Source organism: Euprymna scolopes, chromosome 14, assembly GCF_053919585.1.
Source record: "Euprymna scolopes isolate OS-2025 chromosome 14, ASM5391958v1, whole genome shotgun sequence".
NCBI classification, from domain to species: domain Eukaryota; kingdom Metazoa; phylum Mollusca; class Cephalopoda; order Sepiida; family Sepiolidae; genus Euprymna; species Euprymna scolopes.
Window position 1 is genome coordinate 82,919,740 of NC_136495.1, and position 15,859 is coordinate 82,935,598.

Consider the following 15,859-nt stretch of genomic DNA (forward strand, 5'->3'; position numbering starts at 1 on the left):
TGACAAAAACATTCCATGCACATTTTAAAAGTATTTCTCATCAGGTTGGTAGCAAAAGTTTGCTCTGTAATGTTCTTAATTTTAAGCTTTGGATTTACACAATCATTGAAGAATCTGATTCTGGGTTCAAATCACCGTAACAATTACTGAACATGTAGGAATATGTAAGAAGTACTGAATAAGCATGCAATAAGTACTGTATAAATATACAGCAAGTACTGTATAAATATACAGCAAGTACTGTATAAATATACAGCAAGTACTGTATAAATATACAGCAAGTACTGTATAAATATACAGCAAGTACTGTATAAATATGCAATAAGTACTGTATAAATATGCAATAAGTACTGTATAAATATACAGCAAATGTATAAAAAGTGTGCCAACTTACGACGATACAGCCACGTCATCTTCATAAACTCGTTTCACATTTCCAATATTGCCAATCAACTGTGAATAACACCTGAAAGATAAAATCATTTCATGCTTGTCATTCAATAATAAAATAATCCCTTACAAATTTCATAAACATGCATTTTTTTTACAAATTTTAATGAAAAAAAAAAACGATATAACGACGACATGTTTCATGATTAGCAGATTAATAAGAAAGCGTGGTGCATTGTAAATTTTATAGTATTTAAAAATAAATAAGTAAACTTGTATTAATATGATTATATATCCTCATTTGTAAAATTAAATTAGCTTTACAAGGTCATAGGTCAGCATAATTTGACTCAATATAATCAAATGACAGTTTGTAAACATTGTATATTTTACTCATATGCACATGTATAAAAAAGATGCGATTTTAATATGTAATTATATACTATTTAAATGGTGTGCATTATTCATTTTATGAAGAATGAGGTCGTGATAGGATGTAGAGTGCGTTACTGTATTTAACGTGCGTCTTCTTGGGTGCATAATTGGTGTAAGTTATACCATTACGGACTATGGAATAAGTGGTGTCGGATGAAAATTATGTGTCATTAACGCTTCAATACTTTTCAACAATCTATACATTTAGTATGGAAAGATAACAAATTGTGCTCAATCAGTTGTAGAAATTATTTGTTCACGATACGTAATGTGCATCAGTATTAATGAAAAAAAAATTTGGAAAAATATAAAAATAATTGGTATTATTAGAAAAATATTTATGTGATATAAATGATTCGACATTTAAAAAAAAAAAGGATTGATATGTTGCAGAAAGATTGTGTATAAATACGAAATGGATTTATGTAAAGTATGGCAAGATTTGTATTAACGCGTAAAGCGTTCATATGATGTAAAAGTATCCAGTATTAACACAAAATTGAATACTATGCTTTAATATTAACGCTAAACTGAATAGTGTGATGTCAAAAGATTTAGTATTAAGTAAAAAAATTGGTATGATGTAAATAGATTCGATCTAAATGCAAAAACGATTGACATATTGTGAAAAACCATAAAAAAATTCATACAATATAAAACAAACAACAGTACATAAAAATATCCTTAATTCGTTTTAAATGGATCATTCATAGTCGAAAATGCACCCCACTCTATCAGGCGGGTAGTGGCCTTAAAGATTGATTATGGATGTTTTATGTGACAGATACCAACATGATCATTCTTCCCCAAGGCACCTGCACGCACAGCTGGAGGGTGAAATGGTTGTCATATTGAATAATTGAATGGAACCAGGTATGCCACCGACCCGACAGTTTGTGTTACACCACTTTTGACACTTCCATATACATAGAAACCTATATGTACGTATACACCCACAAATACATTTATATACGCAAATGATAACTGAAGTGCTTGCGTGTTGCTGCATTTATCCGTCGTCTCTTCGTTTTCGTTCGTTATTCCATAGGTATTGTTTTAGAGAGATTGCCGATGTGTATGGTCTGTAGCAAAGACAGAAAAAAACATTGGAATTTCCACGGCATTGCGAGGGAATATAGATGATAATTGCATGGTTGTTCGAAGAACATCATATTGGATTAAACTCAAGCGTCAAATTACGAAGAGTTATAATACCCACTGACGAATAAGCATTAAATGCCACACGTGTGAATTGTGTAAATGAGTTTTCCTCTCGATGATTAAGAAAATCACGTAAAGATACGCGATATAGCAACCACTCCAAATATTTCAAAATACATTATGAGACAACCTGTCTTATGCAAAATGATGTCTAAGCAATTTGTTCTAGATTAAAAGCGCACATGAGGTTATACGGGAATCAAATCTCAGAATGCCACTCCTATCAGCATACAAACATACATACACAGGTCTACGCTCAATACTAACCCATACAGGTATATACATATATGAAGACAAATTATACTCACTCTCGATCGAGGACCAAACAATCAACTCCAGTTGGATCAGCAGCCAAAATGTTTGCAGTTCGTAAATCATCTCTAAAACGGAACAGAAAAACATAAGTTTTCAAAGAATTCAAACATTCGACGATTATTAGATTGTTCAACAATTATTTATGTAATATTTGTATATCATGCATTAATATCGTATAGTGGCATGAAGTTAATTGCTGCTGATATTGTGTGACAATAAATACTAAGTTTATACGAAGATAATATTTGTATATCATACATCGTATGTGAAATAAAAAAGGATCGGCCGAGCCGTTTTCGAGTCCATTTAATTAATAGTTTTTCTTAAAAAATAGCAGGTAAAAAGGAAAAACGGAAAGCAAATATATCATAACGTGTAAATCAAAAAATTATACGAAACTAAGGCAAATTGGACATATAAATAGAGACTAAAATTTGAAAGGTGTCATTTAGGAATTTGGGAGTAAATAAATAAATAAATCAAAGAGGAAAAATAATGATAAAAATAGAACAAACATTAAAAATTAAATGAAGATAAAAATAGAAAATTGTAGAAATATCATCTAAAAGTAAGAAATACGAAAGTGGGATACTTAATTCGAAGGAATTGAAAAAAAAAATACTATTATCTTTCGTACTATTATAATTACCCTACTATTATTTGGTATATTTTTACTACTCTCATAAGTAGTAATGGTTTTTTTACTCCTCCATTTTGACATGAATATGTATACTTAACCTTTTGCATCAAGTTAAATGCACTCATAGTCATTGCCACCCGAATCTCCAACCGCCCCCTTATGATCATACTCCCCGTATCATAACAGAAGAAACTTATAAATATATTGTCGCATGTTACCTTTCAGCTTTACAACCTTGCATAACCCCACCCCCAAATTATAAGGGATTTTATAGCCGCCATTTGTCGTTTAGGTGGCACCAATCAAAGTTACCCACTCCATAGAAAATAGATACCACACAAACCGTTAAAATAAATTACCACGCAACAAAAATATACCCCCTATTTAACCATAATACATATACCCCTTAATCTCAATACTATGTTAAAGGCCATATACAATCTTATATATCATACTATATATAACAAGCATCTCCTTATCTATTACGAATTCGATAAAGCTTCCCCCAACATTCTATAATTCCTCTTAATCTTTTTCGTCCCTAATGAACCTTACGCTAGATACCGCATCTTCCCCATGCTACCTAGCACCTTCTCTACTCTTCTGATGAGAAGCATTAGGCTTCGAAATGTCCTGGCTTGAAGAGTTCTTTCTATCCCCCTAATTTTGCCTGTATTCCATTATTAAATAAATGATCCATTCTATATCTACCAATATATAGTTTTGTGTCTTCATTTCATATTCTTGTTGTCCTATTGTATAAGCTCCAATAATAATCGTTGAGTTTGGCATTATCCGGATAAGTCTCCTCTTGTGGAATTGAACTTTCTCTTTTCCTTATATATATATATATATATATATATATATATATATATATATATATATATATATATACTAACAAATGTACCGTCGTTGACTGGGTTCAAAAACAGCCTACAGAAAATGGATTCTGATTTATGAAAATATGATAGGTTATGGAAAGGAAAGGTTGTAAAAAGATAGCTTCGAATTTGGGGGTATCAAAACCAAAGCAAAATATGATGAAAGTAAAAATACAATAGATAAACCCCATAATTTATTATACCATACCTGTTCATACTGAAACACTTATCACAATATTATGTGGATCTATATTAAAAAACCTTGTTAAACTTTGTGACATATTTCCATTCTATGGAGGTCAGGAGCGAACGACCACCCCATAATTTTATTATACCATATTTCTTCAAACTGAAACATAATTATCAAAGTATACTTACGCAGATAGATATGAAAAGTCTTTATTAAAGTTTGTGCCTATTTCCATTCAATTGAGTCCAGGCGCGAACGCAGACCCCACAATTTTATTATACAATCCCTATTTAAATTAAAACATACTTATCAAAGTGTTATTATGTACATCTATATCAAAAACCCCTGTAAACGTTTTTTTTTAAATTTTAAAATTTTTTATTTCCATACTTTGTGGACCAGGCGCGAACACAGACTCCACAATTTTTATGAACCACCGTTCTGCCAGATCAAACATACCCATTCCTTTATCGATACATTTTCTATCATTATATGTAATCAGTTTTTTTTAAATAGTCAACCATATAGGAGCCTATTCGTGACCACACACACACACACACACACACACACACACACACACACATTCAGCTTTATATTATATATATATATATATATATATATATATCTGACTTTTATAATATCTTGTATACAATACTAAACCTAGGCACTAGAAGATTGGAACAAGAACAAGGATACTTCTGAATCCGATTAATACTCATCGTTCGCCTTTTCCCTACTTTTTACGTAAATTACTAATCTAACAATTGCACTTATGGTCTTTATTTAGAATACATTTCCAAATACACGTTAATCAATGAAATCTAAATGTTACTCTAATTCAATATATTTTTTGTACGAATTTATGAGTTTAACATCTTGTATTATTTACCTACACTCATATTCCATGTTATTTTTTGTCGATATTATGAGCACTAATCGTTATTATGTTTTTCTGATTCTGAGCATTGTTACTTAATTATTTGTATTTAGTAGAAGTTCTGTATAGTTGGCATATTTAACGAGTCATTTTAACTTAAAATATTCGTTGATTCTTTGAGTTCCTGATTTTTCAGTGTTATTTTAATCTAATTGCACACAATGTGCAATATAATTACAATCAAGATTAGAACAACATTTTTGTTGCTGTTGTTGGATTCACCGTGTGAATTTTTATGATGTTTTCGCATACTGTAAATCAGTGTTAACTAATGACTAAGGATGTTTAAAATATTAATTTTTTAATACAATCGTGCAACAATTCATTTGCTGTGCCACGGATTTCCATGAACCTTCATAATCATATTCTTATCCAATTGCCTATTTCGAAAATACCCTTACTCTATCACGTGATCTTACTTAACCAATCAAAATCATTGCAGTATTCTTTACACTCTGATAACAACTTCAAAACAAGCGCCGTTTTCGTTATCTGAAACACGGAAAGAAAATAGATGAACACACAGCGGTGATTAAGCTAGACTCGTAATAGTTATTCTAAGTTTGTACAATACGTGCCAAAAAGCGGGTGGACTTACCCTTGCAGTGCTTTTTCACCAAAGAAATCACCCTTCTGTAAAACGCGTATTAATTGTTCCTGTTGTGTTCCATTTACCTTTTTGGTTACTTTCACCTGAACAAAAATGAACGAAAAGTGGAAAAAAGAGACAAGTGAAGATCAGCATTTCTACCATTAAACAATAATTAAATATGAGTTCATCACCGAGAGGCTTAGGTAAATTGATGCGTACATGCATCGATCAATATATAACGACAGAAATACATAAAAAATACTAAAATCTTCTGTACTAATCTCATGTTTTTTACGTTGTAGTATTATTTGTTTATCTCCAGTCTCGCAGACTAAATTAATGTTTTATTTAGTGAAACATTAGCATCAACAAAAACAAAAGCAGAATAATACATTGAGGGGAGTTCAATAAATTATGTTCCTAAAATACTTCCAGTTGTTTGATCTAGCTGAAATTTTGCATGTTCAATGATTTTTTTTTCTGTATGGGTTATATTGCAAATTACAGCTCTGAACTAATTGTAGTTTCTGATTTACAGGTGTTTGGACTGAGGCATGTTGGAAGTGGAGTTTGTTGGGTGTTGGGTGTCGTGCAGTGATCTGATTTTTAAAGGATGGACGCCATTGATAAAACGAAAGAAACGTATGGTAATGATAACCTTGTGGAGCAACAATTCAAACATGGCCGTAAACATCCTCAAGACAGTCAAAGTTTTTCAGAAGACTGATTACACAGTATGATATTTGCGTCTATCAGTATGATTCAGAAACCTAAACCCAGTTAAGGCTAAGCATTTGGACTTACCATATTCAAAGAAGCCAAAGGTGTAGGCTTACGCTGAACAAGTTATACTCAGTCTACAGAGATCAGGATAGAGCAATGATGACAGATTTCCCGGCAAAATTACAGGACTTATTATGCTTCCCTTTTAAGATCAGAAAGACGAGCGGGTGGCTACGAAATCCTTCTCTATTTCCTTCTCTCCTGACCTTTTATCTCTTTCCAGCAATTAAGTTGTTTTTCAGATGCTGCTTTGATTTCCGAAGTCACATTATAGTTGGAGGAGCAACCTATGGTGTTCTACAAAAATGCTCTTCAAATCTGCATTAAGCGACAGGAAAATGCATAACTCTGGGTTGTTCTTATGTAGGGAGTGGCTAATAACTGTGCCAAGTTTCGTCGATCCATTTCGATGAGTACATCAAAGGCATTCTTTATTAAACACCCTTCGTAAGATAGTATTAAAAATAAATTCTTATACTATAAAAGGAATAGCTCAATCGTATCCAACCCTCGATTTGAAAGATAGCAATAATACTAGGGTGTTGAGGATGTAATGTGTCGAGGTCATAAAGGAAGAACAACAGCTGAGATATTAAGAAAAATCTATGAGTGCGGAAACCACCCACATAATTCGGTGACACTGGCAAGCATAGAAATAATATGGCTGTGAGAAGAAATACTATTCCAAGAAAACGACTGTAACGGCATTCCCACTTCCTTCTTCCGTCTCAAGAAGTGAAAAGTACTAAAAGTATGGGGAGACTTGTTGCAGGTTACAGGGATCACCACCTGCGTTTACTAGTAATATTGTAATTAATTTTGTGAGAACTAGTAAGTATATAATAGCAATGAGTGTGAAAAAATATCATAGAAACTCGTTGTAACATGCGTTCTGGTAACTATGTCCAAATTCTGAATTTTTTATATCCCCAACACACATAGTTAGAAACATCGTCAAACACACATAACACATACATGACACACACACATACACTTGCATTTAACGCGCATGTGGAGTGGCTTGGTGCGTTGGGGTGAATGTTGTCAACCGACCTTCAGTAAATACCACAGTACATGTGTTAAAATAATATAATGATAATTTGAATAAATACTCTCAGTAGCACGAACTAAAATTAATGACCGTTAAAGATATTTGATTGCAGATAAGTGTTTATGGCACAAACGTTTTGAAACGACATTCAACAACAGCAACATTGTTATTATATAGTTATCTTTCAACAAATAGTTTTGATGAAGTACGTCTGAGAAGAGTAGGTTGAATGATAAGTGAAATGCTTTCAAATAGACAGAAGAGAAAAAGTGTTCTAACTACGGTGGCAGTTAGGGATCGAAAATGCCCCATTTAAACGTTAACAAACGAAGATACACTAATGATTTTGTCGAATAAGAAAAAATAAATGAAGAATGCTATGCATATAGCGATGGAAGGATAAACATGTTAAAACTTCAAAATTATTTGTCTCGATTAAAATAGCTGTTTTTATCAGATAAAATGAAAACCGATCCAATCTTCGTTATTTTAAAAAGGATTCTCTGTATAGTCAGATACAAAAAATGTTCGGATTATACATAATTCCTACAGCAAATCAAACAATAGAAATATACCGAGCGCTGATACAATTTCAAAACGCTAGAAAAATAAACATTTATTGTATACATATATATATATTAAATATATATATATATAATATATATATATATATTAAATATATATATATATATATATATATATATATATATATATATATATATATATTAAATATATTATACTGAAGTGCAGTCTCTGACGCTCACAGCAGCTCCTGTTTTCAGAAGACATTTCCTTGAAACTTGTCCTGCACCTCAAATTAGTTTCTATTAATTTTTCTCTCTTGACAAATTCTATTTTCGTGTCGATATTGGCCGTAAAATCTTTTTTCGAAATTTATTCCCAATTTCATATTAAAAACTTCGTTTCGAGAAGTTTAGACCAATCGGAAACATATATGTACATATGTAGATAAACATATATGCACATATGTAGATAAACATATATGCACATATGTAGATAAACATACATGCACATATGTAGATAAACATATATGTACATATGTAGATAAACATATATGTACATATGTAGATAAACATATATGTACATATGTAGATAAACATATATGTACATACGTAGATAAACATACGTGTACATATGTAGATAAACATATATGCACATATGTAGATAAACATATATGTACATATGTAGATAAACATATATGTACATATGTAGATAAACATACGTGTACATATGTAGATAAACATATATGCACATATGTAGATAAACATATATGTACATATGTAGATAAACATATATGTACATATGTAGATAAACATACGTGTACATATGTAGATAAACATATATGCACATACGTAGATAAACATATATGTACATATGTAGATAAACATATATGTACATATGTAGATAAACATACGTGTACATACGTAGATAAACATATATGCACATACGTAGATAAACATATATGTACATATGTAGATAAACATATATGTACATACGTAGATAAACATATATGTACATATGTAGATAAACATATATGTACATATGTAGATAAACATATATGCACATATGTAGATAAACATATATGTACATATGTAGATAAACATATATGTACATATGTAGATAAACATATATGCACATACGTAGATAAACATACGTGTACATATGTAGATAAACATATATGTACATATGTAGATAAACATATATGCACATATGTAGATAAACATATATGTACATATGTAGATAAACATATATGCACATATGTAGATAAACATACGTGTACATATGTAGATAAACATATATGCACATATGTAGATAAACATATATGCACATATGTAGATAAACATATATGCACATATGTAGATAAACATATATGTACATATGTAGATAAACATATATGTACATATGTAGATAAACATATATGTACATATGTAGATAAACATATATGTACATATGTAGATAAACTGCGTGTAGAAATAAAATAGTCCATCTCAAATGAATATATCATGTTCTACTTATGAAATACTGTCATATAAACTGTACGGATTCACGTGTTAGTTTATCCCAACCCAATGAAAAAAATCTTTATATATATATATATATATATATATATATATATATATATATGGATTAATAAAGTAATAAGTAGATTGGCGTAGAGTAACTGGAGATAGATGACGTTTATAAATTCTTTACTCACCATTCCTTTTGCGATGATATAGAAGGTGTCCCCGCGAGCTCCTTGGCGAATAATATACTCTCCATCTTCGTAATGTGTCTGAAAAGAAAAAAAAATATATATTTACCTTACGAGAAATATTTTTATCAAAGATATCAGCGAAAATAAAGAACGTTAAGGATAACCTAGCAAAGAAATGAGCGCAAATACTGGACGTATAAATAATAAGAGTGTCCATTACGATATTCTCAAAGATGGTTTAGTTATATTAGATTGGGTTTCGGCTCAGGAGAGATGAAGTTACTTATACGATGGGAACAGGAGTATATTAGGATTCTATTAGCCTAATTTTAATCTCTGTCTAAATTTATTTCAATCAATTATTAAAAACTTATAGTCCCTGTTTATATTATTATTATTATTATTATTATTATTATTATTATTATTATTATTATTATTGTTGTTGTTGTTATTATTATTTTTATTATTATTATTTTTATTATTATTATTATTTTTATTATTATTATTATTTTTATTATTATTATTATTATTATTATTATTATTATTATTATTATTAGCATTCAAAAGAAATGGGCATCATATATGTGATTCGATTACTCTGTAATTATAAAATGTGATTTTCATAAAAACTGTTTGTAAATTACATGTTCTGAGTCCAATCAAAATAGTCAATTAAGGAAACACTAAGCAACACATAGGTTACATTCATTTTAGAGCAAATAAAATGTATTTTATGTTGATATAAATAAGGATTTAAAAATCAACATAAATGGTGTTTCTATCAGCATAAAGAAGTAAAGTTTAATGTCAAAACTGTTTGTACTGCCTAACCCTAACCCTAACCGTAATCCCAACGCTAACACATACCAATGCAGACTTCGCTGTTAAAGTGAATCCTTGTGACATCTAGATTGGTCGCATTACTCATGATGTCTTTATCAAGATCATGTTTGTAAAGCTCGGTTAATAACTGATAGCAATGAAATATACACGTGTACGTAAAAAAGCCATCTATTTTCAGAATCCAACCGTATGTTATTTAGCAGTAAGAAAAACTAGTTGCTAAATATTCGCAGAAGATTTATATCGAGGTTAGTACACTTATCTGAGTCAGATGGTAAGACCATTGCTATAGAGGAATGAAGAACATTTGATAGTTTCAAACATCATCTTTATCGTTAATGTTATAACGTTGAGAGTACTGGACTTTGCAAACGCTTTCGGCTTGAAGTTTTTGTGAAGCTACAGTTACAGAATACTCGTGTTAATAGATTATGAGTATTTGATACAATCGATGCAAACAATGTTGTATTGCAATTATAAATAAACCAAAAGGAAAGACCTGACGTTGCACGGGAATGAATGAAGATTACTACGATGTTCTTTTTGACTAGGTTGATAACACTATATTATTTCTAGCGTTGTTACTGCTTCCTCCATATACCTATTTGAAATTTTGAGGAGGCTCTGTCTATATAATATCACTTAGAGGTGGAAACACGTACATAGACGGTAACGGCACATAGACGGTAACGTAGTCTTAAGAAGATAAATTTATACATATGATATAGATTTCAGCAAAATATGAAATATTTAAAGTTTTAAGTGAGGTTAGGAGGTAACTAACGTTTCCATTGTCTTCTTTAAAATTTTTGCTTTAATTTCATAAAAATAGGATATGTACGTAGTTTCAAGAAGTTTTCACTTTTATTCCACTTATGAGAGCATTTATAAATTCAAGAAAACTTATTTTTTCGTGAGAAAATTTACATCAGAATTCAATTTTGGATTTTATGTAGATTCTCTAACCTTTTCTATAAGAAATATACAACCATCATAGACACGTACACTGACGGACATTCACGCATGTACAGGCACTGAGCTTTTTTTTTCATAGAAGAGTATTCTATAGAAATAATTGAATATTTTTATTTGTAAAATGTTGGTTGATCTTCACATTTAGTAATCAATAATCACATTGTCGAGATATGAATCCGTGTTGTGCGTCTTTCTGTCTGATCACTGCTGGACATGATGTAACATGTGAGAACGAAGGGCGAATGAGACGAGTAGTAGTGGGAGGAGTAGAATAGGAGAGGACCTGAAGGGTTAACTTTTGTATATTTACATCTTTTTAAATCATACGCCAAAAGAAATTTCACTAAATGTATCCAAGAAAAAAAAACAGTGGAGTAAGAAGTTCATGTTTAATTTTGAATATGTGTTTTTATTAATAGACAATAGTTTTTTTAGTTTTTCAATGATTTTTCATTATTTTTTTATCGTCTATCATTTCGCTTCGTCATTTGCGACATTTTGCAGTAGAAAATAAAGGACGATAATTCAGTTCAGAATGGTATTTCAACTAAAACTTTTCAGTGAAATATTGTTTGATGTTAAAAAAATCGATAAAATCCTTATAATGCCGATAAAAGATTCAAAACATACCATGTGATACCTTTTGTATTTCATTTGTAATTGGCTGGATTTTATTCTATAAATAAAGAACGTTATCAGAGTTTGCGTATTTTTAGGAATACAATTATAGCATCCTTAATAAAATACGATATTTACTCATTTACTTCAATTTCTTTTTAATTTTAATTCAGTGCAAGCTTTCTAAAATCAAGGCGATATTTACTGGAGAACACTTGAATTCTATCTGAGATACATACATATCCGTGTAATTAATCAAGATTCCCTTCTGCCGTTCAAATGTTGAGTTAATAAACACTGAAGAGCACTAATTATGTTATACATTATCTTTACTGCAGTTTTTTCTTGGTTTGGCCGAATTCCATGACAATATTTCATCTGGTTTGCTGAAAAGTGTTACATCATTAGAATAAGATACGCCATTCCTCATACGAAACTTTGTCGTAGCCATGCCGGGTGTGTCTTATTTGGGGTTCAAATATTCTGATATTTTGAATATTTGATCAGAATTGTCTTGTAAGATGATGTATTTTTATGTCAGATTGTCCTTAGAAATCCTCGAACAGAGAGACCGAAAACACCCAATGGTCGTGTATAGGAGGCATTCAACCATCTCCTTTTCCTCTACTCTTTCCGACTCTTATGTGCAAAATGTCCACTCAGTTTAAGCTGTTTCTCAGTAAAGGACCAAAAAGCCTTACTCTCCTGTGCTAACTTAGTTGCATTTTCTCAGAATTATCTCGCTGTTCAATTATAGACACTTATATTTGTTCAAATACGTTTATCAGCGCCAGGACAACGTGTATAATTATCGAAATAAGACGGGTTCGTAATACCCAATATTTACTAATAGATATCGAATAATATATAAGCATTGAATACTTATGAATTGAACACATTTACAAAAAATTCAAAATAATTTGCAAAAATAAAAGCAAATGGTAAATCATTGTTAATTTGAAATATATAAGCAAACCTATAAAAAAATGCAATCCAAAATGTATAAAAACAATATGTAATGCCTTACTTCTTCTAAAACGTCGGCTATTTTGCTTAAATTTTCCTCTGGTAAAGTCATAAAAGTTGGAACACTAAAAAAAAAAAAAGGAGAAATTAGTAAAACCATTTGTATTCGACATCATGCACTAGAAATAACGTTTACATTCTTCGAGAATCTAATTCTCGCGGATTATCGAATTTTGTGAATAAAGAAAATATAATAAAACAAAAGCGAGAAATTATTTTAATAATATTTGCATTTGAATAAATTATGAAATTTAAAACATGGAATTGAATCTTGTCAAAGTACGTGCATCGATTTCCGTAATGTCAAAATAAAAGTCCTTATATGTGCATGTTGATACAACATGGCTGAAATATTCTTTATGTGAAGTGAAAATTATAACTATTTTTATCTAGTTACAAGCATCTTTTATGAAATGAACTATTGAAGAATTAATAATGAGTTTTTTTCGTGTTGACAGCATTCCTGTTAATGTGTAATATATATGTTCGTCCTTATAACATCTTTATAGATATTTTCATTCTTATAACAATAGATCTTCGATTGCTGATCCTAACTAAAATGCCTCACTCAGAAGGAATTTTTAATAGAAAACAATTTGCCCTTAATTTTTAAATATAGCCCCCATTGACATCGATAAATCTGGTCCAACGAATGCAAAAACATCTAACATACATGTCTTCGAAAATCCCACTTACGGCACATGACGGCATCATTATTTCTACGCATTAGCCAGTTGAGGCTAAGAAAAACGAAGAAGTCAAATAAAGTCTCGTAATTAAAACCTAATAAGTAATTAAAACCTAATTACTAATTAAAAACTGATAAATAATTAAGGCTTAATGAGTCACACCTACAGTTAACTGACTCCGATATTACGAGAGCAGTGTCACGGGGTGCATCATTTTGGAATAAGCATTCTTCTAAGTCTCGATTGAATGGCTTCATTTAGTTGCCTTACTTTTCATGCATAGTACTGCTATTGCTTTTCTTTGACTCTATAATTATTAAGAATAAAACATCCAGAAGATATAAACTTGTCCTGTTTCTACTGTTGGCTTTGAATAATTTTTTAAACAGTGAACCATGTATTAAAGAGTGAACTACAAATATGCAGTGGATATTCTTAGGGTTAGTCAGGAAGTGAGTCTGAAATATTCTGGAAATATGAACCCGTATCAAATAATGATCTGACATTAGCATTTTTTAACATTTCTTACAAACTTACTCATCCACAGGATATCAGTTAATACAGTACATACTAAATTAGAATTAGTGCCTATGGACTTTGACATTGACTGGACAATAACACAAATGTGGATCAATGCATCAATCGTGCACATGTGGATTGGGCCGACGTCACGAGAGTAATCTTCTATATTCGAATTGAAGTCTATAGCATTGCATGGGATGAAGATGCTCAATTCTTTGTGATGCTCAATTCTTTGTGAACAGACTTTATGACTGACCAGAGCTCTTTTTCTTATCGCACATCTCGATAAAAACACAAATCGGTTTTTATTTGCTTCACAGGAAAAGCAAAAATTACTTTTCTTATGGAGTTTTTGACGCTCGTAACAAACATTTTATTGCACATTTTCAACAGAGTAACATTATTTATAAAAAATTGATTTTCGTAAATGAATTGATATCGGGATTTGATTACTAAATCTTAATAGCATTACAGTCTATTTCAATTAACTATATTTCAAGATATAAGTAGAAAACCAAGACATATATTGTTTTTACTAAAACAAAACAATCATCTGATGAAAATATCCGAAATGAATAAAAAATGAAGCAAATAATTTAGACTATAACAATACTTTTGTGATGTAGATTCCGTAAAGAAATCGATCCCTTATTCATAATTAAATGCATACCAAACATAGTTGAAATAAATAGTTCTAATGATGCTTGCCTTACCAGAACTGAGAGAGAAGATGACGAAATATCAAGAAACTTGAATCTTTAAAAAATTTCTATCATTCCAGTAATTTATAAGCAACCGGACTCATGAGAAAGAATTTAAAAATCTACATGGCGAATATACCCGGTGTATCAAGTGCAAATGATTGCACTCAAAGAATCGTTTAGAATCTCAAAAAGATCTCGCGGTTGGAATGACTGAAATAATGGATGAATGTCTGGCATCCAATAGAATGCCCCATCCCCAGTAAAAATAAAATAAGAAAACAAAACCAAAATGTGAATCTTTGTTGAATGAATACTTCATTTCTTACCATAACAATATATGAAACCGTCTATAAACTTTTAATACCTGCAAATTTTATTGATATACTGGTGACTTACCTTCTTAGGAAAGCCATGTGTTCCGAATGTCTTAACAAACCTGTGCGCATCATAATACTTTGGAAACAAGGTCGATCAATGGCCCATAATCGACATGTGGTCAATGCTACAAAGCAACAAAAACTAATCAATAATTGCATGTTACAAGTGTAAATAAAAGCTTTAAAAGTTGTATAATATTTATGAAAACATGAAAAAAAAAAAAACGGAAATAGTAATCTGATCGTTTTTGTACAAATTTCGAAATATTATTCTGATTTCTAATACTTAACATCTGTTAAGAAGTAACGATAATGTTCTTTAAATTATATATATATATATATATATATATATATATATATATATATATATATATATATATATATATATATATTACTTATCTACATAATTGTCTCTGGATTAATTCATTATTTATTATTGTCATAATGACACA

The 15,859-nt window shown here is 30.4% G+C and overlaps 1 protein-coding gene across 5 annotated transcripts in view; it reads right to left on the reverse strand.

Moving 5' to 3' along the window:
* Window positions 1-15,859, reverse strand: part of LOC145293139 (cGMP-dependent protein kinase 1-like) — a 448,649-nt gene that overhangs the window by 41,395 nt on the left and 391,395 nt on the right. For all 5 annotated transcript variants that reach the window (XM_080139549.1, XM_080139551.1, XM_080139552.1 and 2 more), the window contains 6 exons: window positions 15,427-15,532; window positions 13,117-13,180; window positions 9,654-9,731; window positions 5,608-5,702; window positions 2,355-2,426; window positions 395-466 (listed from right to left, as the gene is read on the reverse strand). In XM_080139549.1, the coding sequence (XP_079995675.1) occupies window positions 395-466; window positions 2,355-2,426; window positions 5,608-5,702; window positions 9,654-9,731; window positions 13,117-13,180; window positions 15,427-15,532 (487 nt within the window). The remainder of the gene's footprint in view (window positions 1-394; window positions 467-2,354; window positions 2,427-5,607; window positions 5,703-9,653; window positions 9,732-13,116; window positions 13,181-15,426; window positions 15,533-15,859) is intronic.